Raw genomic sequence first — 23,581 nt, 5'->3', positions numbered from 1 at the left:
AGAAAATTCATTATATCATTTTGGAAATGTAAATAAGAGTATATGTATTATAGATGATGTATAATAAATAATTATAAGTGAGCAACTTATTTTTAATTATATTTGTTTATTAACAAATATAAATATCATATATTTATCTATTTTTTCACCTCATTTTTATATAAAAAGGAAAAAAAAAACAAAAGGAAATACAAAATAACGAATGGATTGTCATATCGTATTTATCAGAAGAACTATTACTTTGTTATCTCAAATTAAAAAAAAAAAGAAATATATATATATATATTTCAAATATACTGATAAAGAATATTAAGATTACTTTTTGATATGAAAGAAAAGAGTAGGGAGGGAATGGATAGTTAAGGCGACCCTTTAATGTCCGCTTGTGATTTCAACATGACTCTAATATTTTATATTTAAAATAATGCTATAAAAGAGAGTAATTATAAAATGATATCTACAAATTGGGGGGAATTGTTTCCCGGAAGATGGAGTCTTGTCATTTTTCTTTCTTACATGGCACTTTTTATCAATCAAGGTAAATTTAAGGTTAGATTTTTATTTGTACTGCTATACTCGACATCTTTTCAGTAAAATAATAATAAATATTTTGAAAAATTATATAACGCAAAATACTCGTTTCTTATATTAGTATATTTATTAATGTACTAATATACTATAATTGTAATTATTAGTACATTAAATTTTATAATATCATAATTTCATAATTTTATAATGAATATCTTTATGTACTTTTCGATAAGCAAAATCAAAGTTCCTCTTATATCATTTATCTTGATATATATATTATAGGAATTATTGTAACATGGTCTCAAACGAATGGTCAATACGAATATAATATTGTAGCAGTAGTATTGTTAACAGAAGTTTTAAAATTAATTGTATCGGCTATTTTGTATTGGAAAGAGTAAGTACAATGAAAAGCAAATCTTTGATCTTATTGATTCAATATATTATATGAAAACATTGACTTTTGTTTTTATTTTTAGTAACAAAATATTATCTCTTTTCCAAGAGATAGTAATACATAAAAAGGGTATGTAATGTTTGATATATAAATCAGATTTAGTCAAATAATGTTGTAAGTTTCCATGTAAACAATTTAGAAATATTTAAAAAAATTCTTTTAATTGATAATTCTACATTTTTAGTGCTTCTACTGTACTTAATACCTTCATTTTTATACTGCCTGTACAATAATTTGGCATTTATCAATTTGGCTGTATTTGATCCAACAACTTACTATGTTCTATTGCAATTTAGGGTTGTTATGACAGGAATTATTTTTCAGGTATGTATCCATAAATATTTTTCCATATCAGTCATTTTATAATATTTATTTACTTTTCAGCTCATCTTTAAAAAAAAATTATCTGTAAAGCAGTGGTTGTCTTTGTTATTATTGACGCTTGGTTGTATGATAAAACATGTAAATATTAGTATGGATGAAGATGTTAGTACAAAATTTGTACTAAATAAAAATATTTATCTCATCTTTATTCAGGTTAGTCTCTTTGATATAGTACTTTTTTTTTTATTTGTTTGCAAATGAGTTATAAGCATAAATATTTTTACCTTACAGACTTTTTGTTCATGCTTAGCTGGCGTTTATAATGAATATTTGCTTAAACAAGGAGCGAATATAAATATTTTTGTACAAAATGTATTCATGTACATAGACAGTATTTTATGTAATGTTATAGTATTTTTAATATTATTTACATGTCAAACCAATGTTACCAATATATTTAATAATATTGGATCTAGTATTTTTATGCAACCCAAAGTAATAATAATTATGCTAAATAATACGGCTATTGGCATTATAACAAGCTTTTTCTTAAAAAACTTAAATTCTATATTAAAGACATTTGCTAGCGCATTAGAATTAGTATTTACAGCCGTCTTATGTTGGATTATATTTGATATACCTATTTTTATAAATACAGTGATATCTATTGCCATGGTTAGTAATGCTGTAATTTTATATTCTCAAAATCCGGTTCATAATGAAAAATCAGCAGAAATAGAATCTAAAAAACCGTTGATTGAAAGAATTATATAATAGGTAAAAATATAATGGTAATTATGAATTGATTCTTACAGCAATACAGATAAAAATACATAATATTATCATAATATTAGAAAATAATATATTAACTTTGGCTCAGTATAAATAAGCTACATTTTTGTCTTATTTATAATAAAATACGTTTATTTTCTTTTATCGAACAATAATCAAAAATTAATTAAGAATATATGAATATGATATTTATGTATTTTTTATAGTAATTGTTAAGTTTTATTTTTAGAAATTTAAATATATATATATATATTCGTATTAAGTCTCAATATAGGATATCTACGAACAAAAGTATAAAAACATATATCGTGAATTATGAATACGTGCGTATCTGATTAATTACTTAATTACTTAATTTTCACTATCGATTTATATGTATAATATATGTTATGTAATGATAGAGCGATAACGTTATAACACCGAAAATGAACAATATGAACAAATCCGAACAAAATAAACACAAATATTATAAAGCTATTAAAAATGACGATATTAGTTGAAATAAATGTGTATCAAGTATTTTAATTTATCTATATGCATTATTATTATCTATTTTGAGGTTAACAAATATGTATTTGATTTTATCAAAATATAATTGGAATTATAACATATATCAAAAATTCATTGGTAGACGCATGAAACGTCGTCGATTGATTTTAATAATGAAACAATTAAATAATAATAATAATAAAAACAAAAAAAAAACAAAAAAAATAAGGAGTTCGTTATTGTGTCATGATTCGTAATTAAACAGAGAATGATTTTCAACGTTCGAATATTTCGATCGTGTTTATACGTATATAGAACGTATACGTGAATAATGAGGGAAATTATTAAAGAGAAAATCTCGTGATTGCGTTTGAATAATGAAATGATCAATCGCAGGCTACGCTAAAGGGAAGATAAATATTGAACATCGATAATGAAGGTATAAAGCGATATTGTTATCTGACCTTCGAGGAGCTACGGCTCGAAATGCATACAAAAAAGAAAAAAAGAAAAAAAAAAAAAGGAAAGAGATAGGCACGCATCGATTTTTTTTCATATAACAAATATGAATGATGTAATAAAAAATTTTACGGATCTACGATCGTTTTCTTGCAAAGTAAAAGAAAGGAATTAATTTTTTTTTTCTTTTCAAATGACCCGTAAAAAAAAAAGAAAGAGAAATCTTCAAGCGTTCCTATTGGTGGAACGATAAAATATAAGCTTACGTTAAAATATATATATATAATAACGATAATCATAATGATATATATGCATGCAAGTATATTATATATATATACATATATATATACGTGAAAAAGAAAAAAAAGAAGGAAGAAGAAGGGTGGTCGAAACCGTTCTACCGTCGAGTCGTAAGAGTTCAAGAGTTAGAAACTGCTATCAAAGTGGGGATGAAATGGTCGATATTACCTTTGAACCACCATGCTCGCGAAGAACAGGGGCAATAGTCACATGCCGGTCGTGGTCAAGTGAGGTTACCGTTTTGAATCAACTTCCGTTTCGTCTATATACGCGTGCCTCCTTTCATAACTATCAACTCTTATTTCGTTCTTTTTTTTTCTTTTTTTTTTTTTTTATTTCTAGTCTTTTTCTATTAATTGCTTGTTGTTTCTTTCTTTATAAAAATCATGATTATCGGTGAAACATTACACGGTGGACGAAACGGAATTACCAATACGGTAGGTGAATGCAAAAGAATTTATAAATATTTGCTTCGAAAAAATTATTTTTATTAAAAAAAATCTTTCATCGCCGATTATTCGACTATTTCACTGAGCTAATATATTAAATTTGTAGAAACTTTTTAAAAAGTAGACCAATTTATTATATTTTCTTTCTTTCTTTCTTCTTCGTCTTCCTTTTTTTTTTTTTTTTTTTAAACGGAAACGTTTCGAAAAAGAAAAAGCTTAAGTTCACTTACAACAAGCGATCCCTCCGATATACGAGCAGAATTTCTTTTCGTTATGCAATCGCATTTCGTGTGTACTACTTTTATACGAAGTTCGTGTCGTGAGATTTGACGATAAACTTGGCAAGTTTCCCTGTTTGGTGCCTGCTTGGCCGTTTTTTAAAAGTACCGCTTGAAGAGTGAGAGAGAGAGAGAGAGAGGGAAAGAGAGTGAGAGACGCTGATAAGTTCGTAATAACTAATAATGAACCGATCCTAATCCGGACATCTCCCTGTTGCTTTTGAATATAAATTAGTATAACGCGAATAAAGGTTGGAGAATAAATTCTAATCAACTCTATTTCTTCTTATCTCCTACAAATATGAACACCACAAACATATACTATCACGCTCGCACACGTGAAATTAAAATATCGTAAGAATCGTTCGATAAATGTGTTCATATTGAGGGTAATAAGGTAAGTCACCTTTCGTCATTTATATTTTCTTAACACATGAATGAAATATGTCGTGTCATTTGAAAAATAAGAAATGTACAGCGATAGCAAATAGGAAACATCATGATGAACTAAGAGTCAAGAAAATTATAGCATCGTTATAATAAATCTTGTTGTTAAAATACGATCATTCGATTATGCGGAATGTGGCTCGTAGATAAGATTTAAAAGTTATATGGAAAACGAAAGATAAGCTATATGAAAAAAGAAACGAAATATATTTTTAATAAGACATGTCACAAATAAATAATATGTATCCGCAGGCTAGGAACTTGTTAAAAGACTTTTAAAGAGAAAGAAAAAGAGAGAGAGAGAGAGAGAGAGAGAGAGAGAGAGAGAGAGAGAGAAAAGTATAGGATGAAGAGCCGACAGTTTCAACGAGACGAGACGTAAGTATCCGAGTTCGTGTGCTCCTTCGGCTCGACATCTATGACAGGATCGACGAGCTCGGAGGGCCTGCGGCCCCAGGAAACCTCACCTATTCCTACAAGAGATACATTGTTTTCTCACGATTCTTTCGTCGAGGAACGAAGTCAGCATCATCAGCCACGTCGAAAAATGACTCCATTACCACCGAGCGGTACGCCGATACAACTAACACCTCTTTGGGAACACGTGGTTCGTATCAGATACGTTTGCGTTCAGTTAATTAATTTTCTTATTAAATGAAATCGGTCGGTCGTTAGAAAAATAAATAGGATGATCGAATAGGTTCGTACGAGAAGATTTCCCTCGGAAATCGATACACGATTGATATTCGTCGAGATATCGGAAAGATTGCGAGATCCAGAATGGGAAGTACGACAGCACGCTCTTCGCGTTCTTATGGACGTGATGCCGACTCTGTCAAGCGAAATCGTCGACGAGGTAATGCAACCGGTGGTACCAGAATTGTTAAATAATTTAGGTCATGCAGCGCCGGCCGTTCGTAAAGGTGCCTTGGACGCTTTAAGAGTATACCTCGTACATAGTCTCGACAGAGAAAGGATCGTGAAAAATGTAAGAGGGAGATGATTGGAACGTTCAATGAACGAAATTGAATCAATTGATCGATTCTGATCGTTCGTACTTGTTTAGATATTTCGGGATGGTTTTAATCGACGAGACGTTCAGGATGTATTTCAAACGAATCTGATCACAGGAGTGATCCTCAGCGCACCATCCTTGCTATTCCCATCGTCTAGCGGTTCTCGTCCTAGCAAGGACATAGTCAAATACGTCACATTCTCTTTGGCCTCTCGTTTGACACAGGTCGCCTATCAGGAAGCTATTCTAAAGTCATTGATGAAGATTCGCGAGATTATAGGCGTCGGAGAATTCGACGACATCATTTCTGGTTGCGACGGTGAACTGAAAAAACATTTGGAAGTTCTCTGCAAGGTTTACAACGTGAAACCTAGCAAGAAGAGCCAAACGAAGATATCATTGGACAGGAAGGAAGTTAATAAATTAGATGATGAGGTTGGAAACCCTACTTGTGAAAAAATTTGGGATAGCGACAGTGATACGTCAGGGATTGCCGAAGAAGATGATGAAATTGTTAATGGAACTATGCCACCGGCTCGAGTGGTTTTGGAAACGGAAATAAAATTCAACGAAGAGACAGCCATAACTATGACCATTCTCGAAGAAAAAGCTATGAATAGCGAAGAGGACGAGGAGGGCGAAGAAAGTGGCACCGACGTAAGAAACGAAACTGAAATAACGAGCGAGCATAACGATAGAAGAAAAAAAACCCCTAGACGTGTACACTTTGGTGGTGAAATCGTTAAATTAAGGACACCCGATAGCGACGATACCGAATCGGTTGTCGTAGCTTCCTCGAAAACTAGGATACCCCTTCCAGTTTCTCCAGCCACAAAGATGCCATCGGAACGGCCACGTCGAAAATCTATATCGCAGCCCAACAGTCCTCATTTCGCTAGACGCAATACCAATAGAATGTCCAGATCGCTTTCCAGTAGTCCCAAGAGAGAAGTTTATACACATAATGCTGATCTAAGTCCAAAAAAGGGTATCCTTACGCGAACGAACAGTCCTCTTTTCGTTATCGAACCGATCGATCGTCACTATAATGATAACAGAGATAAACGTAATGATAAGTCCATAGAAATGTCGAGTCGATCGGGATCACCGAAATTAAATAACAACGACGACGAATCGAGTCGATCTACCGTTCGAGTTAATACCATTGAAGAACATTTCAATATCGAAGAATTGCCCGATGATATTAAGAATGAAAACGATCATCGAAAAGATAAAGAAGATTCGAAGAACGTTAAAGAAGACAAACGATTGTTTCGATCGTTCAGCGTTCCATCCATGAGATTGATAGAAAGTAATTACGAATCGAAAGATTTGCAGAGAATAAAATTTATCAAAGAGCAAGACAAAAATTTATCTTTTTCGAATAATACCGAAGAACATTTTTCGATAAACAATCAAGCTAATGTTATTGAACATGACAAAAGTGTTAACGATACGAAAATCAATAATAGGGCTATCTCTACGAACGAATCGAATCATGAGAATCTTGACGATGAACGATCGCTCGACGTTACTTCGAAAATCGATGAAAAGATGAAGGATAACGTTGGCATAGGTACTACGTCAGGATTAAAATCGAACGAACGTGAATCGACTAATGTCTTACGAAAGATTCATAGTTCGAAAACTTTCAAACGAGAACGTGATTCACGTTCGCCAACGAAGATAGTTGATTTCGAGAATATAGTCACTTCTCGTAAATATAATGAATCTGAAGAAATACGAAGAACTAAAACGATTCATGGAGTGGGAAATGAAAACTTGACGCGTGCTGGCGATGGCAAGAACGAGGGTAAATCACAGGAACCAAGTTGGGAAGAATTGGGATTGGTTAATCATGAAGTTTTGGATGACCTCCATAACAAGGTAAGAATTTTCAATGTTTTTATCAACGATATAAGTAGTATAATATGTTTAAATAAGATCTATATCGTAATATATCTAATTCGTAAATAAGATCTATATGATAATGAATATTTATTCTATGCAGTCATTAAAGTATCATCACTAGTTGGGCTGAAACCTTTAGGGTTTAGGATAGATCGTTCCGATACATTATTGTAGAAAGTAGGTCAATCGATTTTGTCGACAAAAGTTCGTTCGTCGCGTGGCGTAACGCGATTTAAACTCAATTAATTATAGGATTGCGTAAAAATGTTCGTAAACTTTGTTTTTGTTCGCCTCTTTCTTTCTCTCTCTCTCTCTCTCTCTCTCTCTCTCTCTCTCTCTCTCTATCTATCTATCTCTCTTTCTTTCTTCTTTTTTTTTTGTTTGTTTTTATCAAATCTATAATTATCAATCGATATTACATTTTTCTAGTCTCTCTCTATCTCTCTTTCTCTTTTTTCTTCTTCTTTTCTTTCGTTATCAAATTTTCGCAGTTATCAATCGATAATATTTATCAAAGATTAATATAATTTAGCTTTTTATTTTCTTTTTTCTTTTTTTTTTTCATTTAATTAGGAGCTACGGCGTATCGATAATAATCTTCGGGTGAATAATCAAAAAGTTCAAAATCCAATCTAAACTTTTCGTAAAGTCTTTCCACCATGTTTCGACTTAATTGTTTGAAATATATGCTCGATGCATTCGTATAACCACTACCGTGTCTCCAAATTGGTTTGATCCTTTTGTCTAATCCTAATTTGTTCAACGCGTAAATTTGATCTCGCGATAAAGTTTCCACCTAACGTACATAATCAATATTTTTTGTTTAATAAAAGATCAACAAAATTTGTCAATTTCATTATCGTCATGCAATAATAATACGAACCTTGGCGATGATATCGTATTTAACGAGACACGGCGTACAATAGAGATAATAAGGAATCCAATGATCGTCACTATAATTAGCTAAATCTATGTTGATCAAGTATTCAACAAATTCTCGCCACGTTGGTTCGATCCCTGCTGCTGATGGAATATCCTTTCTAACGATCACTTGATCGTCTTGAGGTTTTACGAAGTTTTTATCTATTTAAAAAAGAAATAGAGAAAGAAAAGAAAAAAGAAATTATTTGATTAGTTCGACGATCGGTTCGAGCTTAAGACAATTTTTATTCGATCGTTACTCACTACGATACTGTCGAACTATCATAGCTCCGTATTTTTTATAAAAATGAAGAGTTCCATGTTCACGACCGGCCACAGAGTTTTCAAGTTTATCTCGATATGCACTTAACAATCTTTCGAATGGATGCCTTATCACTAATAATTTTTTTGTACTTCTCAATGCCTGTTGACGTGAGAAGTATAATCTCGTTTAGAAAATAATTCAATGGAAGAATATTAAAATTAAAATTGTTAGAATTTATATATCATATTTTACCTCGTCAGCTTCAGGATATTCTAATTCATTTATAACTCTCCTAGCTATAGTCGATAATTGTTCTTTACCATTGTTTAATTCTTTTTCCGTTATATTCATTAACAAACATAAATTATATAACCAAGTTGTACTGCTGGCTTTATATAATGGACAATATGATATGTTATGAGCTCTGAAATAATATATTTTTAATATTCGAGTATTACAAAATTTTTTTCTTTTCTTATTTTACGAACCTAACGATATAGAAAACGCTGTATTGGGGCGCAGGTGGATGTTTAAACAAAACTTTGCTCGAATCCTTATAAATACCTAGTTTATATTTTTTACATATTTTATCAACGGTTAACAATCTTTCTTTATTTATTTTTTCTGCTTGATCCTATAAAATTCAAATGTTCAATTTAATATTCTACTGTATGAGGATTTTTTTATTACAAAGAAGAAAAAAGGAAAAGAAAAGAAAAAGAAAAGAATTATTTATCGACTTACCAATAAATCTGTTGAACTTAATACTGACTCGGTTTCATTCCTTTTAATCGTGCTATTTAATTTAAATAATATCAAGATCAAACCGCACACAATAGCAATTTTGATTAGTTGATTAATAAGACGTTTTCGCGATCGATTCATGACTCGCCTCGTTTCTAATCGTGCCGATTTTATTTTCTAACTGATTAGATGTGGCTATATAGAAAAATTGTACATATTAAATATCGTTGATTTAATCTTCTTCATTTTTTAATAATTTTATAGAAGTTATGATCAAATTTATGACTATAGACAATTAGAATTTTCTTCAAAGAACTGTCACCTTATACCAAGTATGATACTGACTGACCGGTTTCGTGCTAACTTAATATAGTGCTGCATATATCTTGTCTCGCGCCCTGCACATAAAAATATAATTATTATTTTGTAAACGATTCAATGAAATTTAACAATAATTTTTTATAGCTCACTTCTTCGATTCCTTTGATTTTTTGATTTTACTTTTACTAATTTCACTGTCATGATTATTAATGATCGTTAAATAGTTTTCTTTTTTTTTTTTTTTTTAATTTAGTTTTATATTTTCTTTTTATTTTTGTTTTGTTTAATCTTATATCGTTTAGATCATGTAAAATAATACAATTGATAAAAATGTTTGGTAGAAATTTTATCGTATAGAAAAGCGATCGTCCACTCCTGTATTGGAGTGAGAAAAAAGTCTTACCTTGAGGTTTCAAGCGTCGTGATGAATATTAATTAGTTAGTTCAGTTGTGGTCGAATCTTATTGGACGAACGAACAGATGCATGGGCGGATGAACGAAGGAGATCGTATGATGATAACCAGAAAGAAAGAGTGAATGTTGCGTAAATGAATGAATTGTTTATCGTATTGCACATCGTACTCGTTCTCTTGTTCTTCTTTTTTGTTTTTTCGTTTTTCTTTTTTTGTTATTTTCACTTTAATTTCATAATACGTTTGATTTCTTTCTTTTTTATTATTTTTTTTTTTAATTTTTTTTTTCTTTTTTTTTTTTCTTTTTTTTGGAAAAAAATACGACGAAGAGCATTCTATGTGACGGTCATATTTTACAATCATTACATATTTTATATTCATTCAATGTAAGTTCAAGGATATCATACTAGACCTTTTCATGAACATAAGAGCAACCTTGTCAACGTGTCGGTAGAATAAGAGTATGTAAAGAAATAACAGCTTTGAAATCGATCGCTGACGTTATTCGTTACATTTTCTATGAGAACAAAATGATGAGTCCGTCCACGTGGATTTCAATCGAATCAAGAAAGTTTACATACATATCTGCATATCCGATATATGTTATAAATAGAATATTCAGAAATATCTTTGTTAGATCGTGATTATCTTTCATATTTCTTTCAGAGAGGCATATTTCAAACAGGTAGATCAATCATAGTTTTTGATATATGAAGCACGAGGAAGAGAATCTTTCTTTTCTTTTTTATCATTTTTTATTTATTTATTTATTTATTTGTGTGTGTATGTGTGTGTGTGTACGCGCGCGCACGCGCGCGCGTGAATTATAACGTTGAATTATTCATTAAAATAGCCCTGTTGGTTGTATCGCGATTCAAGGGTGGTCGAGATTTCGATATGAATATTCCGAGGATAGGAAAATGAAAGATTCCCTTCGTTATATACCTACAAAGAGGTAGGTGAGTGAGTGGGTGGGTGGGTAGATGGGTGGTAAATCGCAAAAGAGGAGAACGATATTGCCCGTTAAGTTGCAAGAAAATAATTAGGCAGTATGTATAACGCAACCTATTACGTTTACCGTCTTGCGTGCTGAGGCGTTTCACTAAGGCGTCATTTCTGCCTACATGTATATGCAAATAAGATGCAATTGCAATGCGATTTACTTCGACGATTTCAAGACACTTTCTCATTCTCATCTTAAGACTTGATGGATGAGTCACGATGTGAGCCATCGAAATTACCGATTAGTTCTAATGAAATTCATACCAATTTTTCTTTACGTTTATACGTAAATATGTATGCATATATATATATATATATATATATATATATATATATATATAGATAAGAATACGGGCATATCAATATATGTGCATTTTGGAATTGCAATATTTAAGCTATTGCTGAGAACACAATAAATAAATTTAATACCGATTTAGAACAGCGAATGCAGATGCTACAACGTTAGCGATGTTCCTGCTTACGATCGATAATGTTCACTCGTGGACTCGTGCGTTTCCTCGTGACTCAACAATACTAATAGTGATAGAATAAATATACTCATTACATTAGCGTTAGATTTATTCATTAATTATCAACGTTCCGTAACGTTTAATGTGTTACCTGGAACTCTTCTTCGTTAAATGTAATATATATAATACATTACAGTAGTAATGTTACTTGTAAATGCATATAAGGACATTGACATTACTAGACTTCATAAGCCCGCGTAATAATAATAATAATAATGATAATACCCTCATAACGAGTATCGAATGTATAAATGAAAGGGACTTTTACGTACTATTCGTTCAGAAACTGAACTGATTAAATTCTATCGTGTTTTAGGTTTTTAATTTTTAAGTGATTCATAAATACATAGATAGATATTTTCTATCTATGATGTCTTCCATGTATGAATATCTAAATTTACTTTTAGGAGGATTGGCGTGCTCGCGTAAGAGGCCTCGAAAGAGTAGCATCAGCATTACGGACACCCTCGGCTCTAATCGCGATAGAGTCGCGATTAGGATCACTTTTGCATGCTGTACTTGGCGGCGAAAGGAGCTGCCGCGTAGCGGCTGCTGGTTTATCAGTTGCAAAGGTACTAAATATATATGTGAAATTCTAATTGATGGCAGAGAATAGAGAAGTTAGAATACTGGAGAAACTTGCTTTGTCATTTCTTATAATTTATTTCTTATTTCTTATCTATTTTATCAGATTCGTTAAATGCCCTTATTGTCATTATCTTTTAATCGATTTTTTCAATGGTAGGTTGTCGTTGCTGGTGTCACCGAAGATGCACTCAAACGAAAATTACCTCAGCTCGCTTGGGGCTTGGCCAGACAAGGTGGTCCTAGTGCTGCTCAATTAGCAAGAATTGCTATGCTCAGATTAAAACCTGCTTATCTCTTGGAACAATTTTTGCAACCTCAATGTCTTGGGGCTAGAAATGCTAAGGTAAATTTTCATCAAACGAAATTTGATCAGATGGCATGATCGTGATTATGACAATACTGTTTGTAGATTTTAATCGATATTTTATTTAATTTACAGACGAGAGAGAATGCATTGCAGTTGTTGATCTTCTCTTTCGTCACTTTTCCCAGTACGGAGTTTAAAGTCGAAACCGTAGCACATAAGGTTGCTCTTATGGTGGGTGATCGACGTCGTAGAGTACGACAAGCTGCTCTCGATGCCTTGGCTGTTTTGGCACAGATTTACGAACCCGAGGTAATTCTTTCATCGGCTTTAAATTAACTTAAATAAAGGAAACACTTTTTAATAATGTTTACAGGAGGTTCTACGCGCAGGGAAAAGAGCATCGGCCAATAGGCACGACGGTGAGGCTATGTTTTCAGCTATAAGATCTCGTCTAGCTAGAAAATCATTGCCTTTGGTCTCTGCCGATGGTTTGGTCGTCTATGGTCTACAAATTTCACCGACCGTTCAAATTGCTACTGGTAATCTTACGATCTGCTATTTAATACATTAAATCTTTTGTTTAGCACACTATTTCTCTTTCTTTCTCTCCTTTTTTTTTTCTTTTTTTAGTTTCGCCGTAATCCTCTTAAAATTAAAGGCTTCGATTCTCTACGGTAGACTTTTTTTGCACGTTCGTATAACATTCGTAAAATGGAATAAATTTTCAACTTAATCAAACTTACGATGCAAAACTTTTTACTTACACGACAACTTTTCTGAATGAATTATCATATTTCTAAGCTAATGCATCTATCATTTTAACTAGGACCTGACGTTGACTGGATCGTAGCCGGAAGTGGTTCGGTTTCACCTGGTACAGGACGTAGCAAACGTCAAATTTCAACGGCCAAACCCGATAAAGGAAATTTTTTGAGGTAAACTTTTTATTTTACACTTATAATATATATATATATATATATATATATATATATATTAATATAATATATATATATATATATATATGTGCATTGAAAATAATAAATACTATTTTTTTTCTTAGGAATAAGAATGCAAAGAAATATGGCAGTCCATGGACAAACAGGCAAAATTTATTTGCACATGGTATCGCTTTACGTCCAACGAACGAGAAACCTGTAGTATGGCAAATATTATCCCAAAATCAGGTAAAATGAATACACATATTTTTAAATATATAAATTTTTTAATTAATTTTTTTAATTTAAAAAAAGAATACACACATATATATATATATATATATATATATATATATATATATCCATGTATGTATAATATATTCGCACATTCATATGAAGAAAAATCTCTTTTGGAAAGTTCATTTAGATAAAGAGGTAAGAACGTGGGTAGGTTTCGTGACAAATTCTTATGATTCACTAATAATTACATTTGCATTCTCCTGATAACGACTATCGCGCGCTACTTAATGCTGCTTCCTAAGAAGGGTCTATTTTCTAAGGTCACCAGGAAAAATTCCTAGACTAAAAATAAACACCGACTTATAACATATACATTTGAATATACCCATTCGCTACTCTATCAATTCGATTTGGTTAAATTAAAGTTGCTTGAAAATTAAGCTTAAGAAATTTTCTACGATTATGCGTATACATCGATTTACATCTCATTTGTAACATTTACCATATTAATTTTTGATAGATGTAACTATACCTATACGTTAGACGCGTCGTTGAAGGGCAAAACATGTAATCGTTATGTTTCTAAAGTCTGTCATAATCATAAATTTATCGAATAAGTATTATAAGAAAATTTTGTTAAATTTACAAATAACTTTTATATATATATATACATGTGTCGTTTTATATATTATTTTTAACGATAATGAAAGATCGATATTTTACAATATGAATATTTTACAATATTCAATTATGAAGATGCCCAATTTGAATGTCATTAATCAATCGAAAACATTGAAGGTTAGAAAACAATAAGTGGAATATATTCGTTGAAAGGAAATTATTCTTAACTGTTTTAGGACGATACTTTCTCTTGTTCAAACGAAGTTCAAGGATTGGAAGAACGAATCGATGATATCGTTAATGACAATGGTAATCGATTCAACTTTACGTTTAATGAATAGAAAATGAGAAAAGAGCTGAATTAACAACTATTGTAATTTACTACGTTTAGATGGTCATTCACGTACGAATCGAAATAATCATAATACAACTACATCGAGCAAAGGAACAACTATAAATTTAAATCGTCGAGAAACGACAGAAATCAATATCGATGATAATGGGAACGTTAGATCGATCGCGAAAGAAAACGTGAATCTCCAAGATGATCGTGTAGGTCGGCCATTGTCTCAAGAAACGTCTGCCATTAAACAGGAATCCAAAATTCCGATATTTTTCTCCCGAGGAATGACGAGTACAAAGATAAACGATCAACATTCTAATATTTTGTCGGATAATAGTTTTGATCAAGTGAACGTTAAGTTAAGAAAAAAGATAGTTTACAATTCGGAGAACAAAAATAGCGGTTTTAAATTGCGGAGTAAAAATATAGGGTATATAGAAATATATAACATATTTATACATATGTATATACTTGAAGATATACGTATACGATAGATTTTATTAATAATATTTTTACGCATAGATTAGAGACAACGTATCAACGACGAAAACGTCTTCAACAAGATGCCACGATCTCTCCTATGAATTTATTTGATAATCAAGTAACAAATCAAACTTCTGATTCGCGTAATAATACCTATCGACCTTTATCCTGTACAATAAATTCAAAGTACACCGTAGAGGGTCAAAAAAATATATTGGACAAACAAAATATTACGTCGAAAGTCGTTTCTCAAGATCATCCTTCTAAAGTATTAGTAAACAAAAGATATTCGAGAAGTTCCGATGGCTATTCGAGATTTTCAAGACCAAGTTCCGTAGAACGTCCACATCCAATATCTGAAACTGATCAACAATCAAAATTATCAGCCTTTCAAACGTTAGTTTCATATTTTTGATTATAATAATATTTCTAATTGTATTTCTCTTAAAATAATCTTTAAAGAATGCTCGTCGTATGATTTTTTATAATTTTAGATCGAATTCTGTTTATCAACGACAAAAACAATTTGTTACTGGACCATCATTTAAAACATTAAAAACAGTTAACACCTCGTATTCTCGTACTTATCAAGATGTAGAAAATTCAAATGAAGAAACATTAATTGATAATACTTCATTTGGACAGGTATAATGATATGCAATGATTATCGCTTCATAGTTATTTATTACTAATGAATAATAAATAAGTATGATAATTAAAAGAAAGGAGGTATCGTTTCAGCCAAGAATAGATCGAAGAATTAACGAGGCAACGAGCCAACAACTTATTGAGCCCGAAGAAATATCATCGAGCACACGAACAGATGATGATATGTTTGTAAACAGTCCTTTTAGAAGACGGATACGTTCGTTATCACCGTCACAACTTTATCATCAAGAGCAATTTGTCGGTACGGCTTTTAAGGATTTGCAAGCAGCTTCCATGTACGATATGTGAGTATCCTTATGTATACATTATATATATATATGATTTTTTTTAATTAATGAATTACCCTGTACATGGATATTTTTTTTGTCTTTACTATCGTTATGTCGTCGTCGTCGTCGTCGTCGTCGTCGTAGAAACAGAGACATATCAATGTCACCAAGGGACAGAGGTGTAATGACCTCTGATTTTTTACAAGACTCATTCTATATTATATTACCTTACGACACGATATTCTTGACGACACTTTACGTAGAATAATTACATTTCAAAGTAGCAGTAATTATAGCTGAGAGAGATTTTAGGTCACTTTTAAGTTGCGTGTACCGACTCGTGCTTGGTGCGATAATAAAAAAAAGTTCTCGCGACAGGGACTCGCCTGTATATATAAATATATACATACATACATACATACATATATACATACATACATATATACATACATACATATATACATATGTGCATACATACATAGACGTTAAAAAATATAGCTGTGAAAAAATTTCGTATTATTGAAAAAAACGAATGAGTTTTATCTTTCAGTTATTATCAAGGTATTAGTTTCTGACCAGACAAAACCTTTCATTTTATCTTTCGCTGTACATATACACGTTGAACGTAAAACATGCGGGATAATTGTTTGACAAAGAATTCGAAAATGTATATATATATGCACAAACATTCTCTCCTAGTTCAATGCTATTATATATATATATATATATATATATATATATATATATATATATATACATAATATATGTATAATAGTTTATTTATCATTGTTACGTTATTATTGAAAATACCATTGATTTCATATGTGTATACATAAAGAGAATCCTTCGAATGAAGCAAATGTCACTATATACTATGTCCGTAACGAAAAGATTAGATCGTCATACGATAATGCTGATCAATAGATCGAAATTTCTCAGAAGCCAATATGTAAAATGACAAACGTGAGTCAGAAAGAATTCCTGTTGAAGCATCATAAAGTTTGTATAGCATCGACGTAACACTCGATGAGTTACATTTTATATTTAATGTAAAGAAACAAAAATCGAGAAAAGTCTTTGTCGTGCGAAATACAATTTTTAACATTTCAAAATATAATGCGAAATAAAAGAGAGTTGAAATCTCGGCGAGGGTTGCTGAGAAAAAAGAAAAAAAAAACAAAAAAAAAAAGAAATAAAGTCGACGATATAAAACGACGATTGAAAGCGTAAAGGTAAAAGGAGAAGGGGAGATGAGTAGATAGAAAGAAGGGTTGGGATGGGATTTGGAGTGGGGGTAAGGGTTGAGAGTAGCGGTCAGTAGCGTCGGGACCCTCGACGTCGGTGCGTTCGGCGCCATCAGGCAGTCACAATCGTGTGTACGGTGTTACTTATTCCGATTATCTGACCTCTTTTAATAAAATTCCCGACACTTTTCTTTTCTTCTTATTCTATTCTAACATTGGCGAAAAGCTCTTTACATGATACCATTTGCATTTATCAGCGTCTCGGGTGGCTCAGCGTGTGGCCTTTTCTTTCAATTAAAAATTCATAGCCTTTGCCACGGTCGTTGTTGTAGTCAAATAATTTACAAGACTTTATGTCTAGAAAAATCATACAAAGATAAAAATATTTCAATATATTTCCTTTATCGATTGTTTTTCTAAAAACAAATAGTTTTTATACCTCGTTTCGTTTCCTTTATTTCTTATTTTTTCTTTCTCTATTTTTATTTTGTTCGTTTCAAAGGACAAAACTCGTCGACAGCATATAATACACTTTTGTTACTTACATAATTTAATAACCATATTAAGATATTATGAATGGGATATTTTTGTTGCGTGGAAAAATGTCCGATTAATATCGATACTGGTATCGTGTTCTTTTTATCGAACGTCCTTATAATTTTCAATTTCCTTTAATCATATTAGTGATCTTTGTTCTTTTTTATTATTACTTTTTATCTATCGTTATTTCCATGAAATAATTTATTTAATAATCGTAAGATCCGTCATATAAAAAAATGTGGAAAAGTGTAAATAATTTATCGTGAAAATGACGTTCGTTCGTTCGTTCGCTTGTTGCATGTTATACAGTGATATATATATATATATATATATATACACATATACACACACACATATATATATATATATACATTACTGCAATCATTTTTTAGAATATACGGCAAAGTATTATCGGTGATTATGTTATAAAAAATTAGAAGCGCGACAGAATGAAATTTAATAAAAATTGTTATGCCGCGATCAACGATTGAAAAATGATATTTAAATATTGCGTGTGGTCTAACGAGACCAAGGAGGATAAGAAATTAAATGAGGATAATGTAAAAAGTTCTAATGAATATAATTTCGCTGGTACCGTTCTCCGTTGTTGTCCTTGCGTCTTCCGATGCAGAAGATCAATCGGTATTGGCAACGAGAATGATAATGGATCCATTTCGACAATTATTACTAATCCTAACGTTACACCAGTCATAGCAGTGAGACTACATAGAAGTACAGATACAATGTAGGTGTATACAAAATTGATCGAAATCTCTTTCCTTGTCCAGATGTTGTTTCTTATTTATGTTTAAAATCGATATATCTACATAAATAACGAAATACATTTAATATAATATTTTATTAAATCTATTTTCAGAGACAAAGCACCTGTGAACGTAGAGGAATATAACGATAGAAAGAGCAAGGATTATTATTTATCAGAAACTAATATTTATCCTATCCAAGCTTTAAACAATGAAGAATCATTTCATCAAGGTATATGTATATGTATATATATATATATATATATGTATTTGTACGCGTTATTATTAGATTATTTATTAGATTAATTGTATGTCAATGCAAATAAGATGCCGATCGATACGAAAGATACAATTAACTGTGAAATCAGCTTGGACGATCGAACTGGAACAGAAGGTTCTTAACCTCTTGTGTATATATATACATATATATATATACATATATATATATATATATATATATATATATATATATATATACATACATACATATATCTACGTCGCTTAACGTCCAAGCTGAGTTTACAGGCTCGAAGGAATCAATATTTCGCTGGTCAAGTCTAAGGCACGATCGAATATATTGTCATTTCTACCAATAGAAATAACAACAAATATGACTGTATACTAATTACGCAGTCGATACACATACGTAAACAAATATTTTAGTATGACGAATTTCAATGTGAAAGGAATATTTATCCTCGAATATTCGTTCAAATGTTTTGTTTATTTCCGATACGTTCTCCAACGAAGATTACGAAAGAAAAACAAGAAGAATAAGAAGCGCTGACAGTACATCGTCAGATCTATCAGCGAGTGATTCAAACGAAAGAAGAAGAAACCAACCTACTTTGCGATCTCTTTTGGAAGATCGCGATCGAGATGAGAGTGATAATAACAGCATTGGCATGTCGATTTCGCAAAGTGAAAACAACGAGAAAGCTTTCGACGTTATCTCTGATAAATCTCAAGGAAGGGACCCTGTCGATTCCTACGTTGTAAGTTTAAAGAGAAAGAAAAAACAAAACAGAAACATTTTTTTAATCTTTTATTCGTAGAATAGAAATAATAGAATATAGAGTAAAAATTTATTTTTACACGTCGTTATTTTTTAGTTAACGATGAAAGAATCAGATGCTTCCACCGAATCAACAAGTACATCAGCGGAGGATGAAACTTCGAAGGATTGGAGTAGCGAGGAAAGAATTAAATCGAGAAATAAAAAAACGTCCAAACGAGAGAAATTAGTTAAAAACGACAATGATTCAATTTTAAATAGCGAAAGTTCTGATACAGTTGACAGAGCAAAAAATAAAACGGAATTACGTAGAAAATCGATTGTTACCATTATCTCGGACGAGGATATTCTTATGAACGAATTATTAGTGTCTTCGGGTGAATCTTTAGAGATTAATTATAGAATTGATAGGAGATTGCACGATACTCCGACGATTTCATCTCCTGAATATACGAAAATTATAACCAAATCTGATTCAGAATATATTAATTCAATGGTTTGTAACGATTATTTGAACGTATTTGGTTCACCGAGACGTGATCTACGAAATGTACATTTAACATCGGTAATATTATATTATTTATTTATTTCCATTTTTTCTTTTTCCCCTACAAATACGATTCATTAGAAATTAAATTTTTATTGAACATCTCATTTGATTCAGAATTTCGACAAGGAAGTTAATGAAATATTGCAAGATGTTAGCGAAGAAGTTCCCTCCGTGTTTCTCGATCAATCTGTGACTCATCAGACTTTAGAAACAAAAAAGCCCGATAGATTAGACGACGTCATCGAATCCGCAGCAAGTTTATTAAACAAACCTCCGGAATATATTGATAATTCTAGAAACATTGAAACGAGAATGGATTGGTCCGTTACGGAAGATACTACTGAAGAAAATGCTACAAATATGGCGTTTACTAAGATACCTGTTTCTTCGGAAAGTTTCACGAAATTAAACGATATTAGAGATGAACATATAGAAAATAATGAGGCGTCTGCAATTTTAAAAATCGAAGTATGCACCTCACATTTTTTCCTATAATAATTTCTTCTACATAAATATATGTATATATATATATTTTTTTTTCTTTTTTTAATTTATAAATAATGATTATTATTCTTAGCCACAATCTGAAGAAAATACAGAAGTCGTCAGAAAGATGTCATCTAGGGTACTTCGTAGTTCAACGAAATCTAGAAACATTTCTAACAAATCGAACATGAATCAACATTCGGAAAAAGGAATAGATAAACAGAAACCTATCGTACGGCAGTGTTTCAATCAACTGGAGAATGAAGACTGGTGTGTATTTAAAGATATTACATTAATTATATTTATTATATAACGGGACTGTATATATGTTTAAATTATACTTTAGGGAGGTAACAATAAAAGGACTTAAATCTTTATCTCAATTGGCTAAACAACATCCTGAATATTTGGATCTTAATATCGGTGGTACGATAGGTCGATTATTAGGTCGTCATATTAAAAATCTTCGTTCGCAAGTAGCACGTGCTGCTTGTATAGCTGCAGGGGATATTTTTAGTTGTCAAATTCGTGGTATAGATCAGGTGAATTTAACAAATATTTTTATATTAATTATTATAGAAGAAAAACAAATTTTGTAACACTTATGTAATATATTATTATTATTATATATTATGCAATAAATACTAATATTTAAACTTCATTTCTTTTTTTTTATGTTCTATAAATTATCTTTGATGTTTATAGGATATCGATGATATTGTTGGACCATTGCTTCACAGAACAGCAGATACGAATCGTTTTCTACGTGCTGATAGTAATACAGCATTAGATCGAATGGTCGAATCGCTTCCTCCACATAAAACTATTGGTATTATCGTGTATCGTGGTGTAAGGTGCGTTAAAAAAAATTCATTTTCAATAAGTATTATATTATTTTCTTAATAAAATTATTTCTATAGTATTTCGTTGAATTTTTAGTCATCAAAATGCAATCGTAAGAGCAGCCACGGCGAGATTACTATTGTCGATCGTAGATCGTATTGGAGCTGAACACGCTATGATATTACCTCGTGACGTTAGAAATAAATTGCTTGGTTCAGGAGCTAAATTATTAATGGACGGAAATTTAGACGCAAGGCAAGTGTTAATAAATTAAAAATATTTGCAATCTCTTTTAATCGCTCCTTATGTAATGTTTTTCTCTTTTTATTTTTTTTTTTTTTTTTTTTTTTTTTTTTTTTTTTTTTTTTTTTTTATTATTTATAGAAATAATGCAAAGAAGATTTTCCGACGATTAATGAATTGTGAGGGCTTTCAAAAAGCTTTGACCGACGCCGTACCAGAAACAACCTTGAGGCACATCGATAAAACTTTGAAATCGCTTTAGTCGTATGATAAGCGATTGTCACATGTCACGAATTAATGTTTAATAACATAAAAAGAAAGATCTAAACATTATAAATATTTATTAAAAGTAACTTCTTAATACTGCACCATACCGGTGCAACAGGTATCTATAATTTGTCAGCTATTGTGATGAGAATTGTCAATGAGTTTTATAGAACTGATTTAATCATTATAATTAATAACGAACATTTAAAGATAAAATCAAAAATCGATATGATTTAACTGTCAATGTAAAGAAACTTTAAAAATTTTTTATACTATGGAGATTGGTGTTGTTAAGATCACAAAGGAGAAAGATTTTGAGAAATTTAACCAGCTGTATTATAAAAATAACGAATGAAAATCAGATTATACTAAGTCTAATTTGTTCATTTGAGCAAAAACTATTTCAGGTATTATTTTTAAAATAGCAAAAATTGAAATAAGATTTCCTGATGTTATGTCAGAAACCTTGTATGATGTTTTACAGGATCCTGATTTGGAATATTCGTATAATTGAGTCGAAAAGCATAGGATTTTTTTTAATTCAGATAATGACATAGAATATTATTCTGATTAATATGATTCGAATCTTTAAAGACTTGTGCATCTCCATTGAAAAATAGAGATTTTATATTAAATCATTCTTGACTTGAGATCGGAGAAGAGAAATTCATCTTAAATAATTATTATTTGTCAAAAAGAGTGCTCGTGTAGAAAAAATTTTATTTAATTTATTTTAATTTTGAATATTTGTGTATACGAAAGCAAAGACTTTTCTATTACCAAGAAAAAAATGCTCAAATTTTTATTTATAACAAAATAATATCGATACTGGTATAACAACAATTATTCCAAGATCGAACGAACTTTAATCATTATTATGTATATTTATTTTTAAATGATCTCCTCTCTCCTCATCTACCTCCCCGCCCCAATAAGTTTTCTTTGATACGTCCCTTACTATAGATCATTCGATATACGATCGTAAATCTAATCGTCTTTCTAGTCGGCCGACTTTTATTGGCCATCATTTTTTGATATTTATGTCTTCAATATATGTATACATATATATACATACATATATGTATATATACATATATTTTCTTTTTGATATTATTACATGAAATACGTACATATTCATATTTAACGCAGTACCAATGGAAATTTTAATGATTTATAATCGTAAGAGAAATTTATTCGACAGTGAAAAAATCCATTATCGAAAGAACAATAAGTGCAATATGCAGTATGCAGTACAATGGTTTGTAAGATGAATTTTTTTAAGTAAATATATCGAACAATATGTTGTATCTCGTTTTCTCTACTCTGAAATATGTTATTATTTTATTTAACCCATTTAATAAGTAAACAAATGAAATATTCTTCATAATCATTTGACAAGATGAATACGGTAAAGATATTCGTATTTATTTAATATTATTATAGATATAAATTTTAATATCAATTTTAATTATAGCCAAACGATGAATCGACAAATTTGAATTTGATCTCAGAAGAAGAGATAAATG

At 30.8% G+C, this 23,581-nt stretch overlaps 4 protein-coding genes across 7 annotated transcripts in view; 3 read left to right on the top strand and 1 right to left on the bottom strand.

Moving 5' to 3' along the window:
* Positions 1 to 317: 317 nt before the first annotated feature.
* On the top strand, positions 318 to 2,682 carry senju (UDP-galactose transporter senju). The gene is made up of 6 exons (XM_035861753.2): positions 318 to 538; positions 814 to 928; positions 1,011 to 1,057; positions 1,173 to 1,312; positions 1,373 to 1,525; positions 1,604 to 2,682. The coding sequence occupies exons 1-6, from the start codon at positions 451 to 453 to the stop codon at positions 2,084 to 2,086; spliced, it is 1,026 nt and encodes a 341-aa protein (XP_035717646.1). The 5' UTR covers positions 318 to 450; the 3' UTR covers positions 2,087 to 2,682.
* Positions 2,683 to 4,831: 2,149 nt separating this feature from the next.
* On the top strand, positions 4,832 to 23,481 carry LOC118439769 (uncharacterized). 4 transcript variants are annotated; one of them, XM_085655047.1, is made up of 23 exons: positions 4,855 to 5,133; positions 5,227 to 5,514; positions 5,593 to 7,428; positions 12,056 to 12,220; positions 12,394 to 12,579; positions 12,676 to 12,852; positions 12,917 to 13,082; positions 13,370 to 13,478; positions 13,604 to 13,727; positions 14,576 to 14,648; positions 14,731 to 15,112; positions 15,205 to 15,561; positions 15,660 to 15,810; positions 15,895 to 16,118; positions 18,765 to 18,883; positions 19,402 to 19,646; positions 19,764 to 20,231; positions 20,331 to 20,684; positions 20,794 to 20,972; positions 21,049 to 21,244; positions 21,408 to 21,556; positions 21,642 to 21,800; positions 21,930 to 23,481. In XM_085655047.1, the coding sequence occupies exons 1-23, from the start codon at positions 4,945 to 4,947 to the stop codon at positions 22,048 to 22,050; spliced, it is 6,417 nt and encodes a 2,138-aa protein (XP_085511173.1). In that variant the 5' UTR covers positions 4,855 to 4,944; the 3' UTR covers positions 22,051 to 23,481. The 4 variants fall into 4 exon arrangements, 3 of the variants coding, with proteins under 3 accessions (XP_085511173.1, XP_035717877.2, XP_035717960.2); XM_035861984.2 differs by having other exon boundaries at positions 15,892 to 16,118; XM_035862067.2 differs by having other exon boundaries at positions 4,856 to 5,133; positions 15,907 to 16,118; positions 21,930 to 23,480.
* On the bottom strand, positions 8,003 to 9,715 carry LOC118439973 (carbohydrate sulfotransferase 11). Its single transcript, XM_085655049.1, has 6 exons — positions 9,383 to 9,715; positions 9,127 to 9,272; positions 8,891 to 9,062; positions 8,638 to 8,797; positions 8,336 to 8,535; positions 8,003 to 8,248 (listed from the first exon to the last, which is right to left on the bottom strand). Exons 1-6 carry the CDS (start codon positions 9,521 to 9,523, stop codon positions 8,018 to 8,020), a joined length of 1,050 nt encoding a protein of 349 aa, XP_085511175.1. The 5' UTR covers positions 9,524 to 9,715; the 3' UTR covers positions 8,003 to 8,017.
* The window catches only part of LOC118444496 (cilia- and flagella-associated protein 70), a 5,579-nt gene continuing 5,452 nt past the window's right edge, over positions 23,455 to 23,581 (top strand). Inside the window, exons 1-2 of the mRNA XM_085664281.1 lie at positions 23,455 to 23,463; positions 23,530 to 23,581. The exon at positions 23,530 to 23,581 is cut by the window's right edge and continues 41 nt beyond it. Of these exons, the coding sequence (XP_085520407.1) occupies positions 23,455 to 23,463; positions 23,530 to 23,581 (61 nt within the window). The remainder of the gene's footprint in view (positions 23,464 to 23,529) is intronic.

This window comes from Vespa mandarinia, chromosome 2 (assembly GCF_050613455.1).
Source record: "Vespa mandarinia isolate Hongniang chromosome 2, ASM5061345v1, whole genome shotgun sequence".
Lineage (NCBI taxonomy): Eukaryota > Metazoa > Arthropoda > Insecta > Hymenoptera > Vespidae > Vespa > Vespa mandarinia.
Note: the sequence above shows the minus strand (reverse complement) of the source record. Positions and strands in the feature narration are given on the sequence as shown.

Excerpts from the sequence above, each read along its gene's own strand:
- senju (XM_035861753.2), top strand. The coding sequence starts at position 451 with ATGATATCTACAAATTGGGGGGAATTGTTTCCCGGAAGATGGAGTCTT. Across the intron at positions 1,313-1,372 it reads TGACAGGAATTATTTTTCAG|CTCATCTTTAAAAAAAAATT; the intron begins GTATGTATCCAT and ends TTTACTTTTCAG. Across the intron at positions 1,526-1,603 it reads TTTATCTCATCTTTATTCAG|ACTTTTTGTTCATGCTTAGC; the intron begins GTTAGTCTCTTT and ends TTTACCTTACAG.
- LOC118439769 (XM_035861984.2), top strand. The coding sequence starts at position 4,945 with ATGACAGGATCGACGAGCTCGGAGGGCCTGCGGCCCCAGGAAACCTCA. Across the intron at positions 15,562-15,659 it reads AAATTATCAGCCTTTCAAAC|ATCGAATTCTGTTTATCAAC; the intron begins GTTAGTTTCATA and ends TTATAATTTTAG. Across the intron at positions 18,884-19,401 it reads TGAAGAATCATTTCATCAAG|ATTACGAAAGAAAAACAAGA; the intron begins GTATATGTATAT and ends TCTCCAACGAAG.
- LOC118439973 (XM_085655049.1), bottom strand. The coding sequence starts at position 9,523 with ATGAATCGATCGCGAAAACGTCTTATTAATCAACTAATCAAAATTGCT. Across the intron at positions 9,273-9,382 it reads TAAGTTCAACAGATTTATTG|GATCAAGCAGAAAAAATAAA; the intron begins GTAAGTCGATAA and ends TGAATTTTATAG. Across the intron at positions 8,249-8,335 it reads AATACGATATCATCGCCAAG|GTGGAAACTTTATCGCGAGA; the intron begins GTTCGTATTATT and ends TATGTACGTTAG.